The following is a 23,229-nucleotide window of genomic DNA, read 5'->3' on the forward strand; positions in this document are numbered from 1 at the left end:
TTTTCGGAGCGGTGAAGGAGCGGAGTATATACACCGCTCCTGCCCATTGAAATCAATGGTACAGTGCGGCTATACCGCCGGCAAAGCGCCTCTGCAGAGGCAATGTGCGGTGGTATTTAACTCCTTCTCGGCCGCTAGCGGGGGGTAAAACCCCCCGCTAGCGGCCGAATACCGACGGTAAATCGCCGCTTATAATAGTGCCGCTTTACCGCCGACGCCACCCCCGCCCCAGTGTGAAAGGGCCCTAATAATCATCAAAATTAAAAGAAAGAAATGTTTGAAATATATTACTGTGTAACGCATCTTTATAAAATATACGAGTTTCACTTTTTGAATTGAATTACTGAAAAAGTGAACTTTTCGATGATAGATAGAGAAAATTGTATATATATATATATATATATATATATATATATATATATATATATATATACATACATACATATATATACACATACATACATACATATACATAAACCTAAACACACACACATATACACACACACCTTACATTATGGCTTTGATTTTATTAATAAACCTCTTTTTTCAGAGGTGAATATTTAAGTAAAATTCAAGAGCCAGTCTGGGCACCAGATATAGGTGCACTTGAAATCTGGATCTTGGGATTTCTCTAGCTGTGCATTCACACAGGCGATTTTTAGCAGCAAGAATCTGAAATGACAGGTGTGTAAAGTTTTTAGTGACGGTTCACACAGCCAGCAAATACCTACAGTGATCATGGCTGGACGCATTTTGTATTAGTCTAGCCATGATCACCGCAAGTAGTCACTGGTTGTGCAAATAGCTATTCACACACACCTATCATTCCAGAGGCAGGATTCATACTGTTGGGTGTACTTATTGCCCCTGAAATTAGACCATAAGCACTGTCATGACCAACATGCAATTACAGCTCATTCATCACAAAGCTCTGGTTCACACCATTGAGGCTTTGAAATCACGCTACTTCAGTGCAATTTCAAAGCAACAGATCAGTGTGATCTGCACCTCCGATTTCATTGCAGCTTGCGACTTTGTTTAACAGAAGTCTATGGAAGTTGCAATGAAATCGTAAAAAAGTAGTGCAGGAACCTTTTTCATAGCTGCTACGTCATGAGTCGTGGCAATTTGAACTGTTCAATTGCTGGCAATGGGGTGCAACTTGTCATGTGATTTGGAATGCAGAATGGATTTTACCATAACCTTTTTGTAACTTATATGACATCTTTCAAAAATCTTATATAAAATACTTATAGTCATATTTGCAAAGCAATATTTACAGGTCACTCCATAGATAGAACGTTTGCTTAGACAGATATACTTTGGTTGTTTTTTTTTTCTCTTCAAAAGAAGACTTTCATTTTAAAATAATTACAGTCAGCTCTCCTACCTTAAAGGAATCTACTGAAGTTGCCATGATTGAATTATCTGGGTCCTGTGTGGGCTGTTCAGGATGAATTAATCTGTTCAAACACATGGCTTCCGCAGGTGTTGGAGAACTGTGAGATTCAGTCCTTGACAAATGAAGGGATTCCTTCATGTATTTTAATGCAATTTGCTTCTGCAATCGTAGAACTTCCTTCTGAGATTCATGTAGCAGACGATTAAAGTCATTGAACTTCAACAAACTTGGACAATCCTGCATGTAATTGAACATGGCATTCATTAATAGATATACACAGAAAAATAACAAATACAAGCTGTAATAGCTTAAAGGCAAAAGAAGAGATAATAGATGCCAATACAGAAGGAGATAATGAAAAAACGAATCCCCACAGTGGTCTTTACCATTGAACAAGTAGCAAGAAGGTATAGCTATGGCATCTTAAAATGGACCCGGTCACCAAAAACACAGTATCTAGACAGGAAGCTGTAGAGGAAAGTGACATGCTTTCTGAATTTGTAATATACAGAATAATTTAACCACTTGACCTCCCTTCTGGAGGTCCCCCTTCAAGATCAGGTCATTATTCGGTATTCAGCACTGTGTTAATTTAACTGGCAATTGTGCGGTCATGCAACACTGTACAGAAATTAAATTCATATTGCTTTTTTCACACAAATAGAGTTTTCTTTTGGTGGTATTTAATCACCACTGGGTTTATTTATTTTTTGCCATATAAACGAAAAAAGACTGACAATTTTGAAAAAAAAAAAAATATATCTTCTACTTTCTGTTATAAAACAGATGGAAAGGGATGAACACCACATTATATAGAGGCGGGGAGAATTAAAGGTCTTTTTTTCAGTTCCAGAGCCTCACCTTCCCCCCTGTTGGTCCTTTACCCTTTTTACACCATTCTTCAACTTGACTGCTCCCCGCTGTGCCAGAGCACAGTGGCACCCATTTGGTTGTTCCCCTACTCTTGTTGAAGTTTACAGCGAGACTGAGACAGACTTCCTCAAATTTGGGGTGTTGGTCCCGGACCCCCCCCCTCCACTGTCTCTCATTTAAGGAAAAATATTTTTTTTTCTTATACTTTTATCATTATCATTTTTTTTTTCTAGTAGGTTGGCAATAGTAGAAAATGGAAGAAAACAGCTGAACAGCCGCACTCCGAATAACACCTTTTATTCATTTCAAAACAGTGTAGAAGATCCAAAATCTCTTACATCATGGTGATGAAAGGTACAGACAGGCTAAAGCATTTCACATCAATATATAGATGCTTAATAATAGCTGGTGACCATACACAGACTGAAAATATTTATAGTGAAATAAAACCAAATAGGGGATAGACAACCCCCAGAAACTCCTCCCATATCTAATCAGACTAAAGTAGAAACCAAATGTGCACAGGAAAATGGGCAGCACGAAAAAACAGAGAGCCAAAAGGAGACCTCTGAAAGAATGACAGTGTATTAATATATACTTAGTCAGAATAAAACTGGTTCACTATGTTAGCGTGCTGTCCCATAGCAGATATTACTACTAACAGAGTTCTAATATAAATACAATATACAGTATAAAAACATAACAAGGCACTGAACAATGCATTAAATATATCTGCACGGCTGGGCGCAATCAAACATACCACGAGCAACAGTAGAGAGACGATCACGGTCAAAAGAACCAAAGTTGTAAAGCACGGTTATAAAACATTAATACTACGGACGTAAAATTATTTATATATATATATATATATATATATATATATATATATATATATATATAGTAAGCAAAAAGCCATATAATATATAATAAGACCAAGCGATCGTACTCACATCTACCATGTAAGTGGTAAAGAAAATGGAAAAAAAGACACCTTATAAAAAGAAACAGTTTATGAAATTGAAGGAGAAGAGCTGATGACAAACAAAGACAAAAACAGAAGGCAGAAACATAGGAACATAGAAGAGATCATTTCAGGCAGAAGTCAAACGAATAAAGCAAAGAGGCTACACAGATGCCGCTAAGGAAACCATGCAGATACATGTATCAAAGTATACAAGCTTCTCGAAATAAAACTGTCACAAATGAACTTTGAACGGTAAATGAACGGCAAGTAAACAGCATATTGTATACATAAGACATACATTAAAGTATCCATAAAACGCAAATGGGCATTCTACCCCATCCCGCCAGGACATGACATGCATGAACCACGGCAGTAAAACCCCAGCAGTATAAAGCAACACCGTTGTCCAATACATGTCAAAAAAAAAAAGTATATATTTTTTCCATGGCAATGTGATAAAAAAAAAATCGCATAGAAGGGCATACATAAAAAAAACGTAAAACATATATGGACACTCCCTCCCAACCAACCAGAATATAACATGCATGAACCACAGCAGTACCAAGCAACACAGTCGTCCAAAGTCAAAAGCAATGTCTATGGCAGTGCAAATAAAAGTCACATGGAAATGCATATATAAAAGTATCCATAAAATGCATATGGACACTCCAACCAGCCAAAATATGACATGCATGAACCACTGCAGTACCAAGCAACACAGTCGTCCAGAGCATGTCAAAAGCAATGTCCATGGCAGGGCAATAAAAGTCGCATGGAAATGCATATATAAAAGTATCCATAAAATACATATGGACACTCCAACCACCTAAAATATGGCATGCATGAACCACAGCAGTATGGAGCAACAAAGTTGTCCAATGCATGTCAAAGGCGATGTCCATAGCAGTGCGATAAAAGTCGCATTGAAAAAAAAAAATGTACATGCAAGGTTGAAAGCTATAAGAAGACGTGTTAGAATATCTACCATGACAAAAATACATAGTCATACCGCCCTTAATACACTAATATAATGTGCAAAGATAGTATAGAGGAAAAAACATGAAAAACACAACCGTGCATCCACAGAAGAATGACAAAATAGCACATGTAGAGGTATATGTATACAGGAGTGTGAATGGGGTACCAATATATCACTGGGTTTACTTCAGTGTTGCTATTCATAAAAGTAGGAAACGTCCCAATCATAATTTAACCCTACTGGTATTCTTGTATGTAAAGTGAATATCCAGTAAACTTCCTTTCTGCACAAGTTATATTCTGTCTTTACCAAGTATATATTAATACTGTCATTCTTTCAGAGGTTTTTAATCCTTTTGGCTCTGTTTTTTCATGCTGCCCATTTTCCAGTGCACATTTGGTTTCCACTTTAGTCTGATTAGATATGGGAGGAGTTTCTGGAGGTTGTCTATCCCCTATTTGGTTTTATTTCACTATAAATATTTTCAGTCTGAGTATGGTCACCAGCTATGATTAAGCATCTATATTGATGTGAAACGCGTTAGACTGTCTGTACCTTTCATCACCATGGATCTTCTACACTGTTTTGCCACGAATAAAAGGTGTTATTCGAAGTGCAGACGTTCAGCTGTTTTCTTCAATTTTCTACACCATTGCAGAGCCTGCACCTGAAGTTATGAGTGGAGAGAGCGCTTATTAGAGACACCAACACGCTTGGAGCGGCATCGCTACCTCATATTTTAGGTTTGCAAGAGTGTTGGACATCATTGTCCTATTGTTCAGGAAATCTATACTTTTTATTTGTTACTTCTTCGCACTGCCAGGAAGGCCTATCCCCTCCCAACCCCTACTGGTTTGAGAATTCATGGATTCATTCTATTTTTTTGTTTCTTTTGTTTCTTGGACTCTTTTTTACGGTAGAACCTATACTATTATTCTGGAAACTGATATTTTAATGGCTCCAACTACTGCCAGCCTCCTCAGGGGTATAACGGATGTTTTGCAAATATCGGGTACTCTCACCCTGCGTAGGTGGGAGCCCCAAACTGACCACTCCTTGGGACCCTCCCCCAAACCCACGCCTATCTAGTCACCCAAATCCAGAATGGGTATTAAGGTAATTTCCCACAATGTTCGGGGCTTTAACTCCCCCACAAAAGGAAAAGAAGCCTTCAGATCATATAAACACCTGAGGGCCGATATCCTGCTCCAACTGAAGACCCATTTTTCTGAATCTAATCACCCAACCTATTTTGATGGATCTTATGGCATGGGGCACTATACCACTTTTGGGCCCAGGTCCTGAGGAGTGGCGATCCCCATTAGAAAGAATATAGCATTTGATGTGGAACATATTTACAAAGATCCAGCGAGTAGGTTTAGAATTGTTAAGGGCTCACTACAAGGGAAGATGGTTACTATAGCCAATGTATATGCCCCAAATGACTCGCAAGCAATCTTCTTTAAATCATTTTTTCAGATTTTGGATAAATACTCCTCCCCACATCTCCTGCTTGGGGGTGATTTTAACTTGGTGGCACATTCCACTCCCAATAGAAGTCGAGTGGGTAGTATCCCCAATGCCTTTCCCAAAACCTTAAAATCACTGCTACACTCTCACCAACTGGTAGACGCATGGTGGGCCCACAATGTGGGAGCCTGGGAGTACACTTTTTACTCACACCTCCATGACAGTTATTCCAGACTGGATTACTTGTTTTGTACTCCTATTCTCCTTGCATCTACCACAGCTACTATTCATTCCTGCCCTTGGTCTGACCATGATGTAGTCTGCCTGGACATTACACATATAGGTCTCCGGCCTTCCGTGACAGGTTGGAGACTTAACGAGTCACTTCACACAGACCCAGTGCTGGTGTCCCAAATTTCTAAACACATAGAAGAATACTTTGCCATTAATGACACAAATGATCTCTCCCACCGCTTTGTGGGCCGCTCATAAAGCGGTAATTAGAGGACATCAGATCCAACTAGCGGCTGCAAGGTAAAAGGAAAGACTTGTAGATATTGCCAGACTCACCACGGACCTTGATAAACTGTACCACCTACATAGCCAAAATCACTCCCCAGACCTACTGAAATGAATCAATGCCAATAGATTAGAATTAGATAAGATCCTTTCAGAGCACACTGAGAAATCCCTGAAAAGGTCGAGAGCTAAGTTCCTACTACACAGTAACTCAGCATCTGCCATATTTGCAAAAAAGTACAACCAGTCTATACAACCCCCCCCCCCACACACACACACACACACATACAAACTTAGAAACTTCAACGGGAATTTCGTTTCTCACCCCACGGAAGTATTGCAGATATCTTCAAAATTTTACAAAGAGCTCCTTTCTCCCCCTACCTCCTCCCCGGACTCCTCTTTCAAGATATGGCTAGATAATATACCTCTCCCTGCCCTTGAACAAGAACACCTACAGGAGTTGAACGCCCCTTGCTCCGACACCAACATAACTTCCATTATCAAATCTCTAAAACCCTCCAAAACCGCTGGCCCAGATGGACATTCGGCCCCATACTATAAAAAATGTCAAAGTTGTTTAATACCCTATCTTAAATCCCTTTTCAATCACATCCTTAAGGGGCACGTTTTCCCAGATGATATGCGCATGGCCAATATGTCCCTGATCCCCAAACAAGGACCACTCCCTCCCCCAAAATTATAGGCCGATTTCGGTCATTAACACCGACCTGAAAATATTTGGCTGCCTCCTGGCAGATAGACTCTCTAAAATTATCACCTCATTAATCTCCCCTGACCAAACAGGATTTATCCCGACCAGGCAAATCACAGATAACATCAGACTCGCATCCAATATAATACAAGGCCTTCAACAGCTTGTTATGGCCATATCTTGAACTGACCCTTGAGAAATTTGGCTTTCTAGGGGCTTTTGTTCACGGATTCCGATCACTTTACTACCACACGGATAAAATTCCCGGGCTGCAATTCCGAACACTTTACACTAGGTAGGGGAACAAGGCAAGGCTGCCCTTTGTCCCCGCTCTTATTTACCCTGGCTATTGAGCCCCTGGCTCGATCTATCAGCCTGGACCCTAATATTAGGGGGTACTTGAAGGGGGACCAGGCATTCAAACCTAGTATGTACATCGATGACGTCCTATTATTTTTGACTGACCCGGTTGTTTCCTTGCCCAACCTTATTTCTACCCTACGCAAATTCCAAGACATTTCGGGTTTGGGGGTTAACCTCTCCAAATGCTCCGCCCTCCCAATAAATTTTCCTCAAAACATGATATCCTCCATTCAATCTAAATTCAGTTTCTCAATAGACGGACAGATGCTGCCTTATTTGGGCATTAAATTGGCCCCTACACTCCGCAGTCTACACCTCACTAACTACCCCCAAGCGTTTGCACAAATTAGACAACTACTTCACACTTGGGGCCCCTTACCATATTACATTCTTAGGTAGGATCCAGGCTGTGAGGATGTCAATACTCCCAAAACTACCGTTTTATTTCAGGTCCCTTCCTATTGATGTGTCTCGCCAGATGATTGAACTGATTCAGAGGGACATCTATAAATTCGTCTGACAAGGTAAAAAACCCTGCCTGGGTAGGAAAATGGTATATAGACCACAGGCTACAGGCAGGCGGGGATTACCGAATCTATGGTTATATTACCTCTCTGCCAGACTAGTCCAACTGGCATAATGGCACACCCTCCTGAATTATATCCCTTGGCTCCGATTTGAGCGGATTTCAATAGTTCCATATTTCCTACCCAGGTTACTATGGGCAAACTCAGTTCGCCCCAAGGACATATCCCCCCTAAATTTAGTGGTGAGACAATCCCTGCACTTATGGACATTATACAATGAAAGTTCTAACTACTCCCACTTGGTCCCAGGCTGGCAACTTTTGTCGGGGACACCACATTCCACTCGGCATTCCCTTCCCCAGGTGCTTTTGCCCTTAGGATCTCGAGAGATCTTATTACCCTGGACTCATTATTGAAAGGCGGGGTGATCTGCTTTTTTTCTACCATACAGACCACCCACTCCCTCCCTAGAACATAATTCTATAAATATCTGCAGATCAGACATTTTTGCAGCTCTCAATACTGCCTGAGTGGAACGGGTACAGCCACCACATTCAAGGACTTATTTAGATCCTTGTCTAGGGACAGAGGTACTATCTCCACTATGTATAACTATCTGAACGGTCTTGGCCTCCCAGAGAAATCCGCAGCTATTCTCGGCTGGGAGGCAGAGACCGGACAAGTGACTTCTCCGGAGGACTGGGTGGACAGGATCTCTAACATGCACAAATGCACTAAATCCATAGCGGTGAAGGAAACAGTGGTTAAACTACACAAGAGATGGTATTGCACCCCCTCAAAATTACATAATTTTTTTCCAACTGTCTCTGAAAACTGCTTTAGAGGTTGCCCTGAGAAGGGGACACACTTACATACCTTCTGGAGTTGTAAGGCACTTAAACAGATCTGGCAGAACGTAGCATCTAAGGTGGCTGAGACCACAGGTGTTTCATTGACACTGACTCTTCAGATGTGTTCGTTTTTCGCAGAAATACCTGGGGCTTCCCCCCTGAACAAAAACTTGGCCACACTCTAATTAGCACGGTTCACTGGACTATAGCCTTGTTCTGGCGTTCTCCTGGTGTCCCCTGGGATCAGGTCCTTAAGCGTATGGCGGCTTTACAGCTCATGGAGAGAATATATCACACTATCATGGACACCATGCCCATCTATGATAGGAAATGGGAGTCTTGGGCAACATGAAGCTCAAGGAGCATATATATTCTCCCACAGCAAACAACCCAGATATTACTACATTGTAAGCCTACACTACCCTTAGGTTCTCCGGAGTTTTTTCTTTACTTGTTTGTTTGGTCTATTTTTTTTTCATCTTTCTCTTCTACAGTAGATGTGTCAATGAGTGATTGGGATGCCCGCTATTCCCCCAGTAAGATTTTGGGCTCCTCTCACGGGGCAGACTCCCCTAGATAAACAACTTATGTGGAAATACAGAATGAAGGTGATAAGCTGTCCTTCTGTGGACTTCTGACCATCATTCGCTGGTATAAGTACTTTACTATTAATGATTGCATAAAATAGTTACATACAATGTACTATTCTCTGTAATTGATGCTTACTGTTACCACTCTACTTTACACAATAAAGAATTAGTTTTTATTAAAAAAAAAATTAAACATATCCAATAAAATCAAATTTCTTCATAAATTTAGTTTAATTTTGGTAAAAAAAAAAAAAAATCCCAAAAAGTGTATATCAGTTGATTTGTGTGAAAGTTATAGCCTTTGGTATATATTTGGAAATTGATCAATCTTGAGACCCTTAAAATGCCATGACAGTACAAATACTCCCCAAATGACTCCTTTTTGGAAAGTAGACAGTCCAAGGTGTTTAGTAAGAGGCATGGCAAGTTTTTTTAAGTTGTAATTTTTTGTCATAATTTTTTGAAAAACAAAGAAATGTAATAAAAAAAAAAAAAAAAAAAAAAAAAAAAAAGGTTCCCCATTTTTTTTTTACAACATCATCATGTCACTGGTGCGGCAGGGTATAGGGATTTTGTATTTCTTTTTTTAAACACTGGTATTGCTTATACGTTGGTAATAACTGTACAAGCAATAGTTTTAGCTGTCATGAATGGGTTGGCTTGCTTATGGTTGTGATCTGTGACTGGCTACAACTAGCCAGGTACCATGCGATTGCTATGGGTCAAGCACCGATCACTACCTTAAAGTGGATGTAAACCTGATTCATGAAATTTGAGCTGGGTACATATCTGCAGTGTTTTCTTATCTCTCTTCAAAGCACTAAGTCCCGTGGCCTTCTCCTGCTCCATTCTTCTGTTATCAGCATGTTAACTTCTGACAAGTTCTCCAACACATGTGATAAAACCAGCCTGAAATTTGTGTCAGGGAGGGTGATATAAATAGATTAGCAGAAAGCTGCTTTATTTACAGGACAGTTCTGAAAGTCGCTGCCTAACTGGAGGGGGGGGGTGCCTTTTCTCCAATCAGCTGTCTCCCAGTGTAATCCAAGACTTCTCTTAGTGCAGAATGAGGAAGTGAAAATTCTAACACGAAATGAGGGAAGCCTCGACACGTAGTGGTGCTCGCTCTGGACAGCTGGGATCCCTCCTGACCTACTCCCTCACTGCCTAATGCCTCATGCCTGACACCTGATACCTGATGCGGGGAAGGAGCCATGATGCTGAGAGGAGAGGAGGAAAGTGCAAGGCTCCATGGGATACTAGCCTTTAAGCTCCCCCCTCCCCTGTGAGATGTTCTCAGACTCCTGGACTTACCGCCCCCGCTCATGGGCTGCGCTTTGAGGCTTTCCTGGAAGCTGCTGCTTCCGCTTGTCCCTGGATTGCGCTGGCCATGTGTGGAGCCGCTGCTGCATGTGGCCGAATCTTTGCTGTTCCCCCTGTCTGAGCCTGCTGGTGCTCGTCCTCGGATCACGCCCTGGCTGAGGAGCAGGGCTGGAGGACGGGGGGGATACTTCAGCGTGGGGAGACTGTTAGGACCCCTGGGAACAGGTGATAGACGCCCAGGGAAGTGATGGGAGAGAGGCCTCAGCGCTGATGCCCAGATACAGCCGCAACCCCCCCCCCCCCCGCAGGCTCCTACGGATTACCGACATCACTGCTCTGTCTATGGGACCTAGGTTAATGCAGGAGAGAAGCAAAACAACCTGGGGGTCGGTAGAAATATTTCTCTTTTTTTTGTGATATTGACTCTGCAGCTCTGGATTTATACCTCCCAGCATAATGCCTTGCATTTTGCTGAATATTACTGAAGTGTTTAGCCCTGCTTGCCCTCTCTGAAGTGACTTATGAGTGCTCTGAGCCTCTACTAGTGGAGGAGGAAGTAAGGCCGGGGAAAGCCCAGATAAGCATACCTCAAATTAAAGAGAACTTGGTGGATATGTTGGCGAAGGTAGAGGAATTACTGAAAACAGATATTGAGGCAGTCCGATCAGACATTGGACAGGTCTTAGGCCGAGTGGTAGAGCTGGAAGAGGCTGGATATGTACGATCAAAAATTAAAAAAGATGAATGTGCAGATGAGGTCTCTGCAGAGAGCCACTAGATCTCTCTCATATAAAACGAAGGACCAAGAAAATCGAAGCCGACCCAAAAATCTACGCATAAGAGGCCTCCCAAAGAAGTATAAAGATGAAGAGTTAACAGGGGTTATGGGAGGGTTATTCAATCCTATGCTAGGAAAAGAAACTACAGAGATACTAAAAATAGATAGAGTGCATAGGATCACAAGATATCAAACTCAGGCTACAGACACCCTAGAGATGTGATAGTGAGGTTTCATTATATGGAGGAAAAATTGATAATCATGGAAAAAATATAAGGGAGTCGACAAGAATCTCTTATGAAGGAACAGAGCTGCAGATATTTACGGACTTATCAAGGGACACTGACCAGAAGGCAGCTTTTAAAGCCATTGACTGAGCAAATGCGGAGATCCAATATCCCATAAGCCCAGCTTGCCTTAAAGTAAAAAAAGGATGCACTGCAGAGATTCCTAGAAGATCTAGGGGATTTCTGTACTAAGCTGAATCTCCACCCTCCACCATTTCCCGGATGGGAAGAAAGTACAGGAACATCATGGGCCCCAAGCAATACACAATGGACTCGTAGTGTGGCTGAGGGAAAAAGGACGAGGAGGAATTATTGATTAATTTACGAACAATGAGAGATATTTAAAGAATATAGAGGCCTGAGAGTAGTCTAAGAACAGAAGATGAAAAGGAAGAAAGGGGTACAATGGGGGGGGGGGGGGTAGGATGGCAGTGGTGGGGGGGAGGGGGGTGTGGAGGGGTTGGGGTCCAGCGGGGGGAGGGTTCGGATGTGTCGGGAGTGCCCATTTGGAGGTATGGTCATTAGGCGACACTTTGATAGGGATCGCCTGCTCCGTACAGTGAACAAGGGATGGAGACTTGTCCAGTCCTCTACAAGGTTATTTTCCCCGAGAGGATAGGTGGGGGTGGTAGTGTGAGGTGTTGTGGGGGTTTTCCTTTTTCTTTTTTTTTTTGGGGGGGGCTGTAGGGTTTTTTTTTGTTCTCTCTCTCTCTTTCTTGGGACCCCAAGGGGAAGGAGGGTCTGGCAGGAGCTCCTTTGATGAATCATGGCTACAATAAACTTATAATGTGAGAGGTCTAAATACCCCTAGTAAAAGGCATCAGATTAGTGCCAGTAGCAATAACACCCACGCATGCACGCACCATATACCTCCCTTAGTAGTATAGTGTCTGAACAAATCAATATATGATCAGATCTATACTAGTGTCCCCAGTAGTTTAGGGTTGCCAAGAATGCGGTGTTAGCGGAATCAGCCCAGATACCTGCTAGCACCTGCGTTTAGCCCCTCCGCCCAGCCCAACCCACCCAAGTGCAGTATCAATCGATTACTGTCACTTACAAAACACAACACACATAACTGCAGCATTCGCAGAGTCAGGCCTAATCCCTGCGACCGCTAACAGGTTTTTTTGGTAGTGTTGGAAGCAGTCGCTGACAGTCAAGTGCTCTTTTTCCTGCGAGTCTCACTAGTGTACCAGTAAATTTAGAGGCCAATATGTCCAATCGAAGGTACACTAGTGAAGAGGCCTAAACGATTCTGAGAATGGCAGATGAGAGTGAAGAGGTACTCACCCATCTGTCAGATTCAGGCTCAAAATACGAACCCGTGGACAGCAACGGAACCCTGACAGATAGCTGATGACAGAGTAGTGGTCCCTGCCAAGGTCAGGCATACCCGACCTCGTTGTTCTGCTGTTGTTGAGCTGCAAGAACTGCAGGGCTCTCGTATGGAGCAGAGAGCAAGTACTAGTGCCGCTCATCTTTCTGGTGAACTGGCAAGCACCAGCGGCCTAGTACATCATGGTCGTACATCCAGCACTGCAGTATCATGTGGTGACGTGGGGAGTCCCATAAGTGCAGTTCAAGCTGGTGAGGTGGCTAGCACAATTAGTGTCCCGCAGCCACCAAGAAGACAAAGACAGGCATGTCGAGCCCATAGTGCCCTTCCTGCTGCATTTGCCAATCCAAATTGGGAGCCCACTACTTCTGCAGCACCTGTACTTCCCCCATTCAGTGGCCAACCTGGAATTCAGGTGGAAACAGTTGATTTTATGTCACTTGATTTTTACACTAGTGGAGTATTAGCGTAGGGTACAGCATTGCACAATCCTAGGCACGCTTACACAGGGTCTCGAATGATGAGATGGCCATCACATTTTGAGAGACCCTGATCTGGAACGTTTACAGTTAATAGAAAAGCGAAAAAAAAAAAAAAAACACAAAAAACACAAAAAAAAAAAAGCCAAAAATAGTTGTGGTTTTATTTTTATTCTCTTTCTATTGTTCTCGCTCTATTGTCCGCTCGCTATTGTTCTACTGTATATCTATTGTTCTCTCTCTCTATTGTTACTGTATTTTAGAACTGTGATGTTTTATTTTTACTGTTTTATTGTATTTGGTTTGCAGGTATGGTATGTCTTACTGTTTTATTGTAATGTTACTTTGTTTTATTGTTAACCATCATTTGCTTAGCAGGTACGCAATTCAGCTGCAGCATGGGTTTATTTATTCTGACAGTGGTGATTTCACCACCACAGTTAAAAAAAAGAGAGCATATATGGAGGAGTGATTTGCTCCTAACATTAGGGGCGGATTACTCCCATGCTTCGGCATATATTTTTAGACACAGATTGCGTTTAAAAATCAAGTTGTTTTATTGAGTTAATGTTTTATCTTTACCATTGTTTGCTTTTCAGGTATGCCATTCAGCTGCAGCACTGATTTATCTTGACAGCAACAGCGTTTGCTCTCACGATACGAAAATCAGTGACTCCGGCGCTGTAGGAGGTGATTTCACCACCACAGTTAAAAAAAAAAATGGTGCATGTATGCCCATCATTAGAAGTGGGTGGATGAAGGGCGGTATTCTAATGGTGGGCATACCCACTGATCAATCTCTTTTTTTCGTTCAGCCCATAGGCTGCATGAAAAAAACATTACAATATATGCCCAACAAGGACCAGCAACGTACTGGTATGTTACTGGACTTTGAGTGGTTATACCAGAATGATGCCTGCAGGTTTAGGTATCATCTTGGTATCATTCTTTTGAGCCAGCGGTCAGCTTTCATGTAAAAGCAATCCTAGTGGCTAATTGGCCTCTAGACAGCTTCTACAAGCAGTGGGGGGTATGACCCCCCCCCCACCATCTTTCATGGTTTTCTTGGGCTCTCCTGTCCCAACAGGAAACTCGATAATGAAACCGGTGGTTCTGCCAGCTGATCTAAGAAACCGGAAGCTACAAGCATTTCATGATATAAACAGCGCCACTGGGAAATAGGGAAAGCATTTTATCACACCAGTGTTGACGTGGTCAGATGCTTTGAGATCTAGGGTCTAATAGACCCCAATTTTTTCAAAAAAAGAGTACCTGTCACTACCTATTGCTATCATAGGGGATATTTACATTCCCTGAGATAACAACAAAAATGATAAAAAAAATAAAAAAAATGAAAAGAACCGTTTAAAAATAAAACCAAAAAGCAAAATAAATAATAAAATTTTTTTTAAAAAAAGCACTCCTGTCCCCCCGTGCTCACGCACAAAGGCGAACGCAAGCATCGGTCTAGTGTCATATGTAAACAGCAATTGCACCATGCAATCTGTAAGGCCTTTGCTTTAAAAAATATACATATAATGTTTGGGGTTCAAAGTAATTTTCTAGCAAAAAAAAAAAAATTTCATGTAAACAAAAAGGCAGAAGTGGTTAGAAGAGTCAGTGATGTGTGACATAAGCTTCTAATGTTGTTCATAAAATTCCAGGGCAGTTCAACCCCCCCCCCCCCAAATGACCCCTTTTTGGAAAGTAGACACCCCAAGCTATTTGCTGATAGGCATGTTGAGTCCATGGAATATTTTATATTTTGCCACAAGTTTCAGGAAAATTACAAATTTTTTTTTTTTGCACAAAGTTGTCACTAAATGATATATTACTCAAACATGCCATGGGCATATGTGGAATTACACCCCAAAATACATTCTGTTGCTTCTCCTGAGTACAGGGATACCACATGTGTGAGTCTAGCCATGTACAGGACCCTGAAAACCAATCACCACCTTCAGGCTTTCTAAAGGCATAAATTGGTGATTTCACTTCCTCACTACCCATCACAGTTTCGGAGGCCCTGAAATGTCAAGATAGCACAACCCCCCCCCCCCTTCCTCAAATGACCCCATTTTGGAAAGAAGACACTTCAAGCTTTTTTGCTGAGGCGCAAGGTGGGGCCATGGAATATTTGATATTTTGCCACAAGTTTCGAGAAAATTAATTTTTTTTTTTCGTTTTTTACACAAAGTTGTCACTAAATGATATATTGTTCAAACATGGCATGGTTATATGTGGAATTACACCCCAAAATACATTCTGCTGCTTCTCTTAAGTACGGGGGTACCACATGTGTGAGATTTTTTGGGAGCCTAGCCGCATACAGGACCCCAAAAACCAATCACCGCCTTCAGGCTTTCTAAAACTGTGATTTTACTCCTCACTACCCATCACGGTTACGGAGGCCCTGAGGTGTCCACATAGCACAACCCCCCCCCCCCCAAATGACCCTATTTTGGAAAGTAGACACCCAAAGGTATTTGCTAAGAAGCATGGCGAGTATTTAGCAGCTCTCATTTATTTTTGAAAATGTAGAAAGAAAAATGTATTTCTTTCTTCAATTTCCCAAAACTTTGTGACAAAAAGCGAGATCTGCAAAATACTCAACATGCCTCCCAGCAAATAGGTTGGGGTGTCTACTTTCCAAAATGGGGTCATTTGGGGGGGGGGGGTTTGTATTGCCCTGCCATTTTAGCACCTCAAGAAATTAGAAAGGCAAACGAAAAGCTGTGTAAATTCGAGAAAATGTACCCTAGTTTGTAGACGCTATAACTTTTGCACAAATAAATATACGCTTATTGACATTTTTTTTTACCAAAGACGTGGCTGAATACTTTTTGGCCTAAAATGTGTGACTAAAGTGGAGTTTATTGGATTTTTTTTTTTCTAACAAAAAGTAGAAAATATAAATATAACGCAAAAAATAAAAATCGCAGAGGCAATCAAATACCATCAAAAGAAAGCTCTATTTGTGGGAAAAAAGGACGCAAATTTTGTTTGGGTACAGCATTGCATGACCGCGCAATTACCAGTTAAAGCAGCGCAGTGCCAAATTGTAAAAAGTGCTCTGGTCATTGAGCAGCCAAATCCTCCGGGGCCGAAGTGGTTAATAGAACACCAATTGCTACCCTTGCTTAAAAATGCTGATAGTAAAACAATTACTCTCTAGGACCATGCCCCGGTAGTGATCCAATTAGAAATACTGGCAGGCCCCCCTTCGGGAAAGAATTGGAAACAAAATGACTCCCTTATTCAGGATCCTGAGATGATTAAGAAGATAGAGCAGGAGCTAGAAGGTTTTTTTTTTTCTATGTTTGGCAGCTAAATGACCAGGCCATACGGCACTGCATCGCTTTAACTGACAATTGTGCAGTCGTGCGACATTGTACCCAAACAAAATTTACGCCCTTTTTTTCCCCACAAATAGAGCTTTCGTTTGGTGGTTATTTTTTTCGCTATAAACAGAAAAAGAGCGACAATTTTGAAAAAAAAAAAAAAAAAAAAAAAAACACATTTTGTACTTTTTGCTATAATAAATATCCACATTTTTTTTAAAAAAAAGCTATTTTTTTCCTCAGTTTAGGCCAATATGCATTCTCCTACATATTTTTGGTAATATAAATCAGGATAAGCGTATATTGATTGGTTTGCGCAAAAGTTATAGCATCTACAAAATAGGGGAAAAATTTATGGCATTTTTATTCATTTTTTTTTTACTAGTAATGTGCGGAGATCAGCGATTTTTAATAGGGACTGCGATATTATGGCGGACAGATCGGACACTTCTGGCATATTTTTGGGACCATTGGCATTTATACAGCGATCAGTTCTATAAAAATGCACCGATTACTGTGTAAATGTCACTGGCAGGGAAGGGGTTATCAGTAGGGGGTGTCAAGGGGTTAATCGTGTGTCCTAGGGAGTGATTCTAACTGTGGGGGGATAGGACTGCCTGAGTAAGTAGACCGATCATTGTTCATACATTGTTAGTATGAACAACAGATCGCTCTCCTCACCCCTGACAGCACGGAGATCTGTCTGTTTACATTGACAGATCTCCGTTCTGTCTCTGTGTGGAGCGATCGCGGGTGCCCGCGCATCGGCTCTGGCGTCGCGCCTCGGACGCATGCCTCCTAGTGGTCAAAAGGTGATGTAAGGTAACGCCGTTTCACCCAGGGGAGCCAACCTGCCTCAGTACAACTGCGGCGATTGGTTGGGAAGGGGTTAATGATATATCAGAAATCCCGCGGTCCATTCTGTGGGAATCACATAAGGCTTACATAAGGGGAACATTAATAGGGGTGGGAGCAGGAAGGAAGAGAGAAGAGAGGGAAGAAAATAAGCACCCTTTATAGGGAGATACAGGATTTAGAACAAATGACGAGATCCAAGGATATCCCAGAGAAACAAGAACCAACAGTAAAAAAAAGATGAGCTAGCAGAATTACTAGAACAGGAGAAAAAAACGCGCATTTCACATGCACATTTTCACAGTTAATCAAGAGAGGTATCAATGGTAATAAATCCGGGAAATGGTTGGCTAGAACAGTAAGGGGAAAAAAAAAATGCATCCTTTATCCCTCAAATTAAAGACGACAAAGTGGAGCTGGTGCAGTCATCCCCTGAAACAGCCAAGGTATTCCACTCATAATACAGTTTGCTGTATAACGTGAGACCGAAGGGGAAGGACGGGGGATGGACGAGGGGAGAATTTGGAAGTTCAAGAGAACCTGCGGGGTCTAGACCTTCCCACAGTGCCTAAGGAGGAGTTGGAACAACTAGAGGCTCTGATTACACAGGAAGAAGTGCTGAGAGCAATAAAAAATATGGCCCTGGGGAAGAGACCAGGCCCCGACGGGTACTCTATTTTATATTATAAAAGATTCCAAAAGCTCTTGATTCCTAAATTATGTGATTACCTGAATACGCTAGCAGAAGGAGAGAACTTACGGGAGGAGTCACTGCTGACTTCTATAATTCTTATTTTGAAGGAAGGAAAGGATCCAGTATAGGGTGGCTGGATAAGTGGATGATCTATTTTATTTTTTCAATCCCAGGATAGCAATCCCAAGTGTGCTAGAGGAGTTGGGTCGATATGGGAAGGTGACAAACTTTAAAATTAATATGTCTAAATCAGAAATTCTGAATATAACTACCCCAAGGGAAGAACAGCAGGCAATCCAACCTAAACTCCCCTGTGTATGGTGCAGGGAGGAACTGGGATACTTGGGAATAAAGTTAACTGCATCTTTAGCGACTTTGTACAAGGCTAATTATATCCCAATGCTCAACAAGATTAAGGAGCAACTGATCTATTTGCGACATAAACCCCTCTCCTGGATAAGCAGAATAAACGCATTGAAAATGAACATCTTGACATAATTCACATATATATTTCAAATGATTCCAATAACACTACCCCAGGAATATTTCAGGAAATTAAGATCTATGGTATATATAGGCATACAAACGCCCTAGGATTTCATATGCAATGTTAGTGAAGAAAAAAAAAAAAAAAAAGACAGAGGGGGCTAGCAGCTCCCTGACTTTAAGAAAAATTATCAGGCAATTTGTATCTCTCGGATAGCAGAGTGGATGCACAATAAGGAAGAGATCATTTGATTTTTTTCAAATCAAATGAAACGATGCAAGAATGTAACTTAAACATAGAAATTTGTTATTTACTGTGTATTTGTGTGTTTTTTTAAATTACAATAATAAAAGAGAGAATATAAAAAAAACCTCTGCTTTATATGGAACAACGCATCCCATCGGGTGGCGGGATCAGTGGTCATGGCACGTAAAAATAGGGGAGGTTCAGGAGCCCCTGATTTTATCAAATATTATTAAGCTTCTCACTTAAGGGTCCTCACTTCCTGGACTCACAGGAAAGCTCCCAACAGATGGGCCGAGATCGAAATGAGCGTTACCTCACCGGTCCATCCGTGTTACATGCTCTGGCCGTCTGGTGACAAGCACATGCCCCAGCTGAGAGGTTTATGCCTGGCTCCAATATTCTCCACCCTAGCAATCTGGAAAAGATGCTCTGATCGATATTCAGTATCTTCTCCATGCTCACCTCTTACAAATGTCCTCTTCAACCCGGACATTCCTGATAGCATGTCCTATGATCGTATGCTGCATTGGACTGGGGTCAGGATTTTTCAGCTGAGGCATCTTGTTAATCCAGCTATGAGACACCTACTACCCTTCGTTGACCTACAAAAGCAATACCAAATTCCTAAAACACTTTTCTATTCCTATTTACAGTTTAGACATTTCTTCGCTACCAAATCCACCACCCTCTCCCTGGACAAACCATTACACTTCGAAATGCTATGCGCCAAAGGCCCCTATGAGCCCCAATTAATTTCTACCATATATAGAATTTTACATGAAGCTAACCCCTTGAAGGTAGATAGTCACCATTACATGAAGAAATGGACTCAGTTACTCCAACATGACATTTCTCTGTTAGATTGGGAGAGTATCTGGGAATCCACCTCCAGAATTTCCCGCTGTGTCGCACACAAAGAATCTGCTTACAAAACTCCAGAACGCCTACACGCATACAACCCGACAACCTCAAAAATGTGTTGGAGAAGTAATAAAGCTGTGGGCTCAAAATATCACATTTTCTGGGAATGCCCTCTAGTCACCCAATTCTGGGCCCAAATTCAAACGGTTCTGGAGAAGCTGTTAGGGGTCCCCATCCCCCTAAACCCTATGCATTACATACTGGAACTACCTGTTCCAGGTATCCACAAATCTAAAAGAAAACTGATGTCCTTCATATTATTAATGGCTAAAAGAACCATTCCCAAACTTTGGCTCTCTACCTCCTCTCCCACTCTCACGCAAACCCTCTCCATCTTAATGTATATACGGAGAATGGAACATCTATCCGCCGTAGTTGATGATTCAATCCCAAAATTTTCACAAATATGGCAGTCATGGGACGAATCTGAATATAGCTCTGAAACATACAGTTCTAATTGAGAGACAGCGGTCTTGTACAGAAAATTTATCTTTAGGTCTTTACTGCTTTCACTAAATGTTGACTATGGCTCTTCCATTTTCGTGCCTCTGTATTGCTTATGTACCCCATAAAGATAGCGAGAGTATTTACCATTGCAACCAAACCGTACATATAAAAATCTTTATTCCTTTATTACCTAGTTGGATTTCTCACTATTTAGCTAATTACATTACATTGTTAAATAAACAATTAAAAAAAAAAAAAAAAAAGAAAATTCTAACACAATCTACACTTTCTAAACAGTACATAAAGCTGAAGACAGCAGATATACCTGTAAAACTTATGTAGGGAGATTTGTTTCATCTCTGTGTATCATCTAATGCTGTTCACTTCACTTGGTATGTGTGATTTAAGCAAGTTGTTCATGAATGGAAATCCATTCATGGCAGTTTGTTTACATTGTTCTCATGTGATCGCTATGATTGGGCATAGCGATCAGATGATACTCCAACAGTTCATAGAGGCGGATACCGAGCATCATGATCCGCTGTGTCTGATAGACACAGCAGTCATGGAAGTGAATGACTGCATGCCCTGGGGGTGCGCTTATACGCATGTGCTGCTCCCGACGTACAGGTACATGATTGTGCCTGTGCATGCCTCCTCCCTGTAGTAAAATTACCGTGGGTGGGTTGGTAAGTGGTTAATAGTTCAAAATTAAAGCCTTATGCACATGGAGCTTAAAAAACACCACTTACAGGCAGTCTGCGTTTTTTTTATATCTGTAAAAGCACCTTTATGTTAGCCTATGCGGTCATGCACACATAGGTATTTACAGGCATATTTAAAGAGGAGCGTTTACAGGCAGAACATGTTTTAAAAAAAAAAAAAACAACAAAAAGGTGTGTTCTGAGAGAAGCTTTTGAACAGAAAAAGTGTGCGTACGTGCACATTTATGCGCGGAAATGTATTCCAATGACCAGAATAAATTAATATTCTGGCCAGTAGAATGCATTTGCTCTCAAATGCCACATGCGCATAAACGTGTGTTTTTATGCAGATACGTATGGTGAAATTGTAGGCGTTTTATCTGCCAAATTTTGCCAGAAAAAATGCTGCTTATTTTTATAATCTTGTGTGTATGAGGCCTTTTATCTGTCCACATTAAAAAGTCACCTGCAGTGTCCAGGTACAAAGAAAGGTATACCTTAGAAGTCTGAATACATGTAGATTTTATGCCATTATTAGAAAAAGTGTCGGAGATTGAATAAAAGGTAGGATATATGCCAGGGACTTCTCAGTGCAGACTTTTCCAAATATCAGCATTTGCATACTGCAGGGATTAAGTAACAAGGAGCATCAGGGAAATACTGTAACTGAGTGTTCTGAACCACTTCAGCCCTTGGAAGGATTTGCCCCCTTCCTGACCAGGCCATTTTTTTGCGATACAACACTGCATCGCTTTAACTGATAATTGCGCGGTCGTGCGACATTGTACCCAAACAAAATTTATGTCTTTTTTCCCACAAATAGAGCTTTCTTTTGGTGGTATTTGATCACGCTATTTTTTGCACTATAAACAAAAAAAGAGCGACAATTTTGAAAGAAAAAAAAAACACAATATTTTGTACTTTTTACTATAATAAATATCCCCAAAAAAAATTTAAAAAAAAAATGATTTCTTCATCAGTTTAGGCCAACAACTATTCTTCTAGGTATTTTTGGCAAAAAAAAAAAAAAAAATCGCAATAAACATATATTGATTGATTTGCGCAAAAGTTATAGCATCTACAAAATAGGGGATAGATTTATGCCATTTTTATTATTATTTTTTTTTTACTAGTAAAGGAGGCGAGCTGAGATTTTTTATCAGGATTGTGACAATGCGGCGGACAGATCGGACACTTGACACTTTTTTGGGACCACTGACATTTATACAGCGATCAGACCTAAAAATATCCACTGATTACTGTGTAAATGTCACTGGCAGGGAAGGAGTTAACACTGGGGGCGATCAAGGGGTTAAATGTGTTTCCTCACTGTGTGTTCTAACTGTGGGGGGATGAGTGACTAGAGGAGGAGACGGATAGTTGTTCCTAGTTTGTCGGAACACACAATCTGTCTCCTCTCCCCTGACAGAAATGGGATTTGTGCGTTTACATACACACACACATCCCCGTTCTGTCACGAGTGATCGCGCCCGCCGGGCATGCACATCGGCTCCGGGGACACACTGCGGGGGCACGTGTGTGCCTGCAATAGCGTCTTAAAGAGCTGGCGTATACCTATGGCGATTTGCGCAGCCATGCCAACCTGACGCAGTATAACTGCGGCAGCTGGTCGGCTAGCAGTTAAAAAATGACCTTTCCTTTTCAATCTATAGCACTGCAAATTTCTGTAAAATGCAATGCAATATAACAACTTGGAGGCAATCTGTACACAGATGGTGAACACACTCGCCCTCACACCCCCCCCCCAAATGTAATTTGCTGCTTGTGTGATTGGCTTACTAATTTTCCTAGAATTCTGCACTAAGATACAAGTCAGACCCTGCCACTTTTCTTGCAAGTGTAACAGCTGATTGATAGTTATACAGTCACTCCCTCACTCCCATTCACATTCACTTTGCACATGGACATAAATAAACGGCTATTTCCTCATAATGACAAAAGATGACTCTGCAACAAAGTTTGTTAAAATCGCTGCAATGTAGATTGATCACCCTAGAGGGAAATGTTTTTTTCCCAACAAAAGTGCAGTTCCTCATTAAAACCTGTCGGGTCCC

General features: G+C 41.4%; 1 protein-coding gene across 9 annotated transcripts in view; it reads right to left on the minus strand.

Annotated features, from left to right (window-relative positions):
- The window catches only part of TSPOAP1 (TSPO associated protein 1), a 381,255-nt gene that overhangs the window by 275,906 nt on the left and 82,120 nt on the right, over positions 1 to 23,229 (minus strand). For 8 of the 9 annotated variants that reach the window (XM_073616531.1, XM_073616535.1, XM_073616529.1 and 5 more), the window contains exon 5: positions 1,391 to 1,639. The exons of the other annotated variant lie outside the window; for it this stretch is intronic. In XM_073616531.1, the coding sequence (XP_073472632.1) occupies positions 1,391 to 1,639 (249 nt within the window). The remainder of the gene's footprint in view (positions 1 to 1,390; positions 1,640 to 23,229) is intronic. 9 annotated transcript variants of the gene reach the window in all.

Source organism: Aquarana catesbeiana, linkage group LG02, assembly GCF_042186555.1.
Source record: "Aquarana catesbeiana isolate 2022-GZ linkage group LG02, ASM4218655v1, whole genome shotgun sequence".
Taxonomy (NCBI): domain Eukaryota; kingdom Metazoa; phylum Chordata; class Amphibia; order Anura; family Ranidae; genus Aquarana; species Aquarana catesbeiana.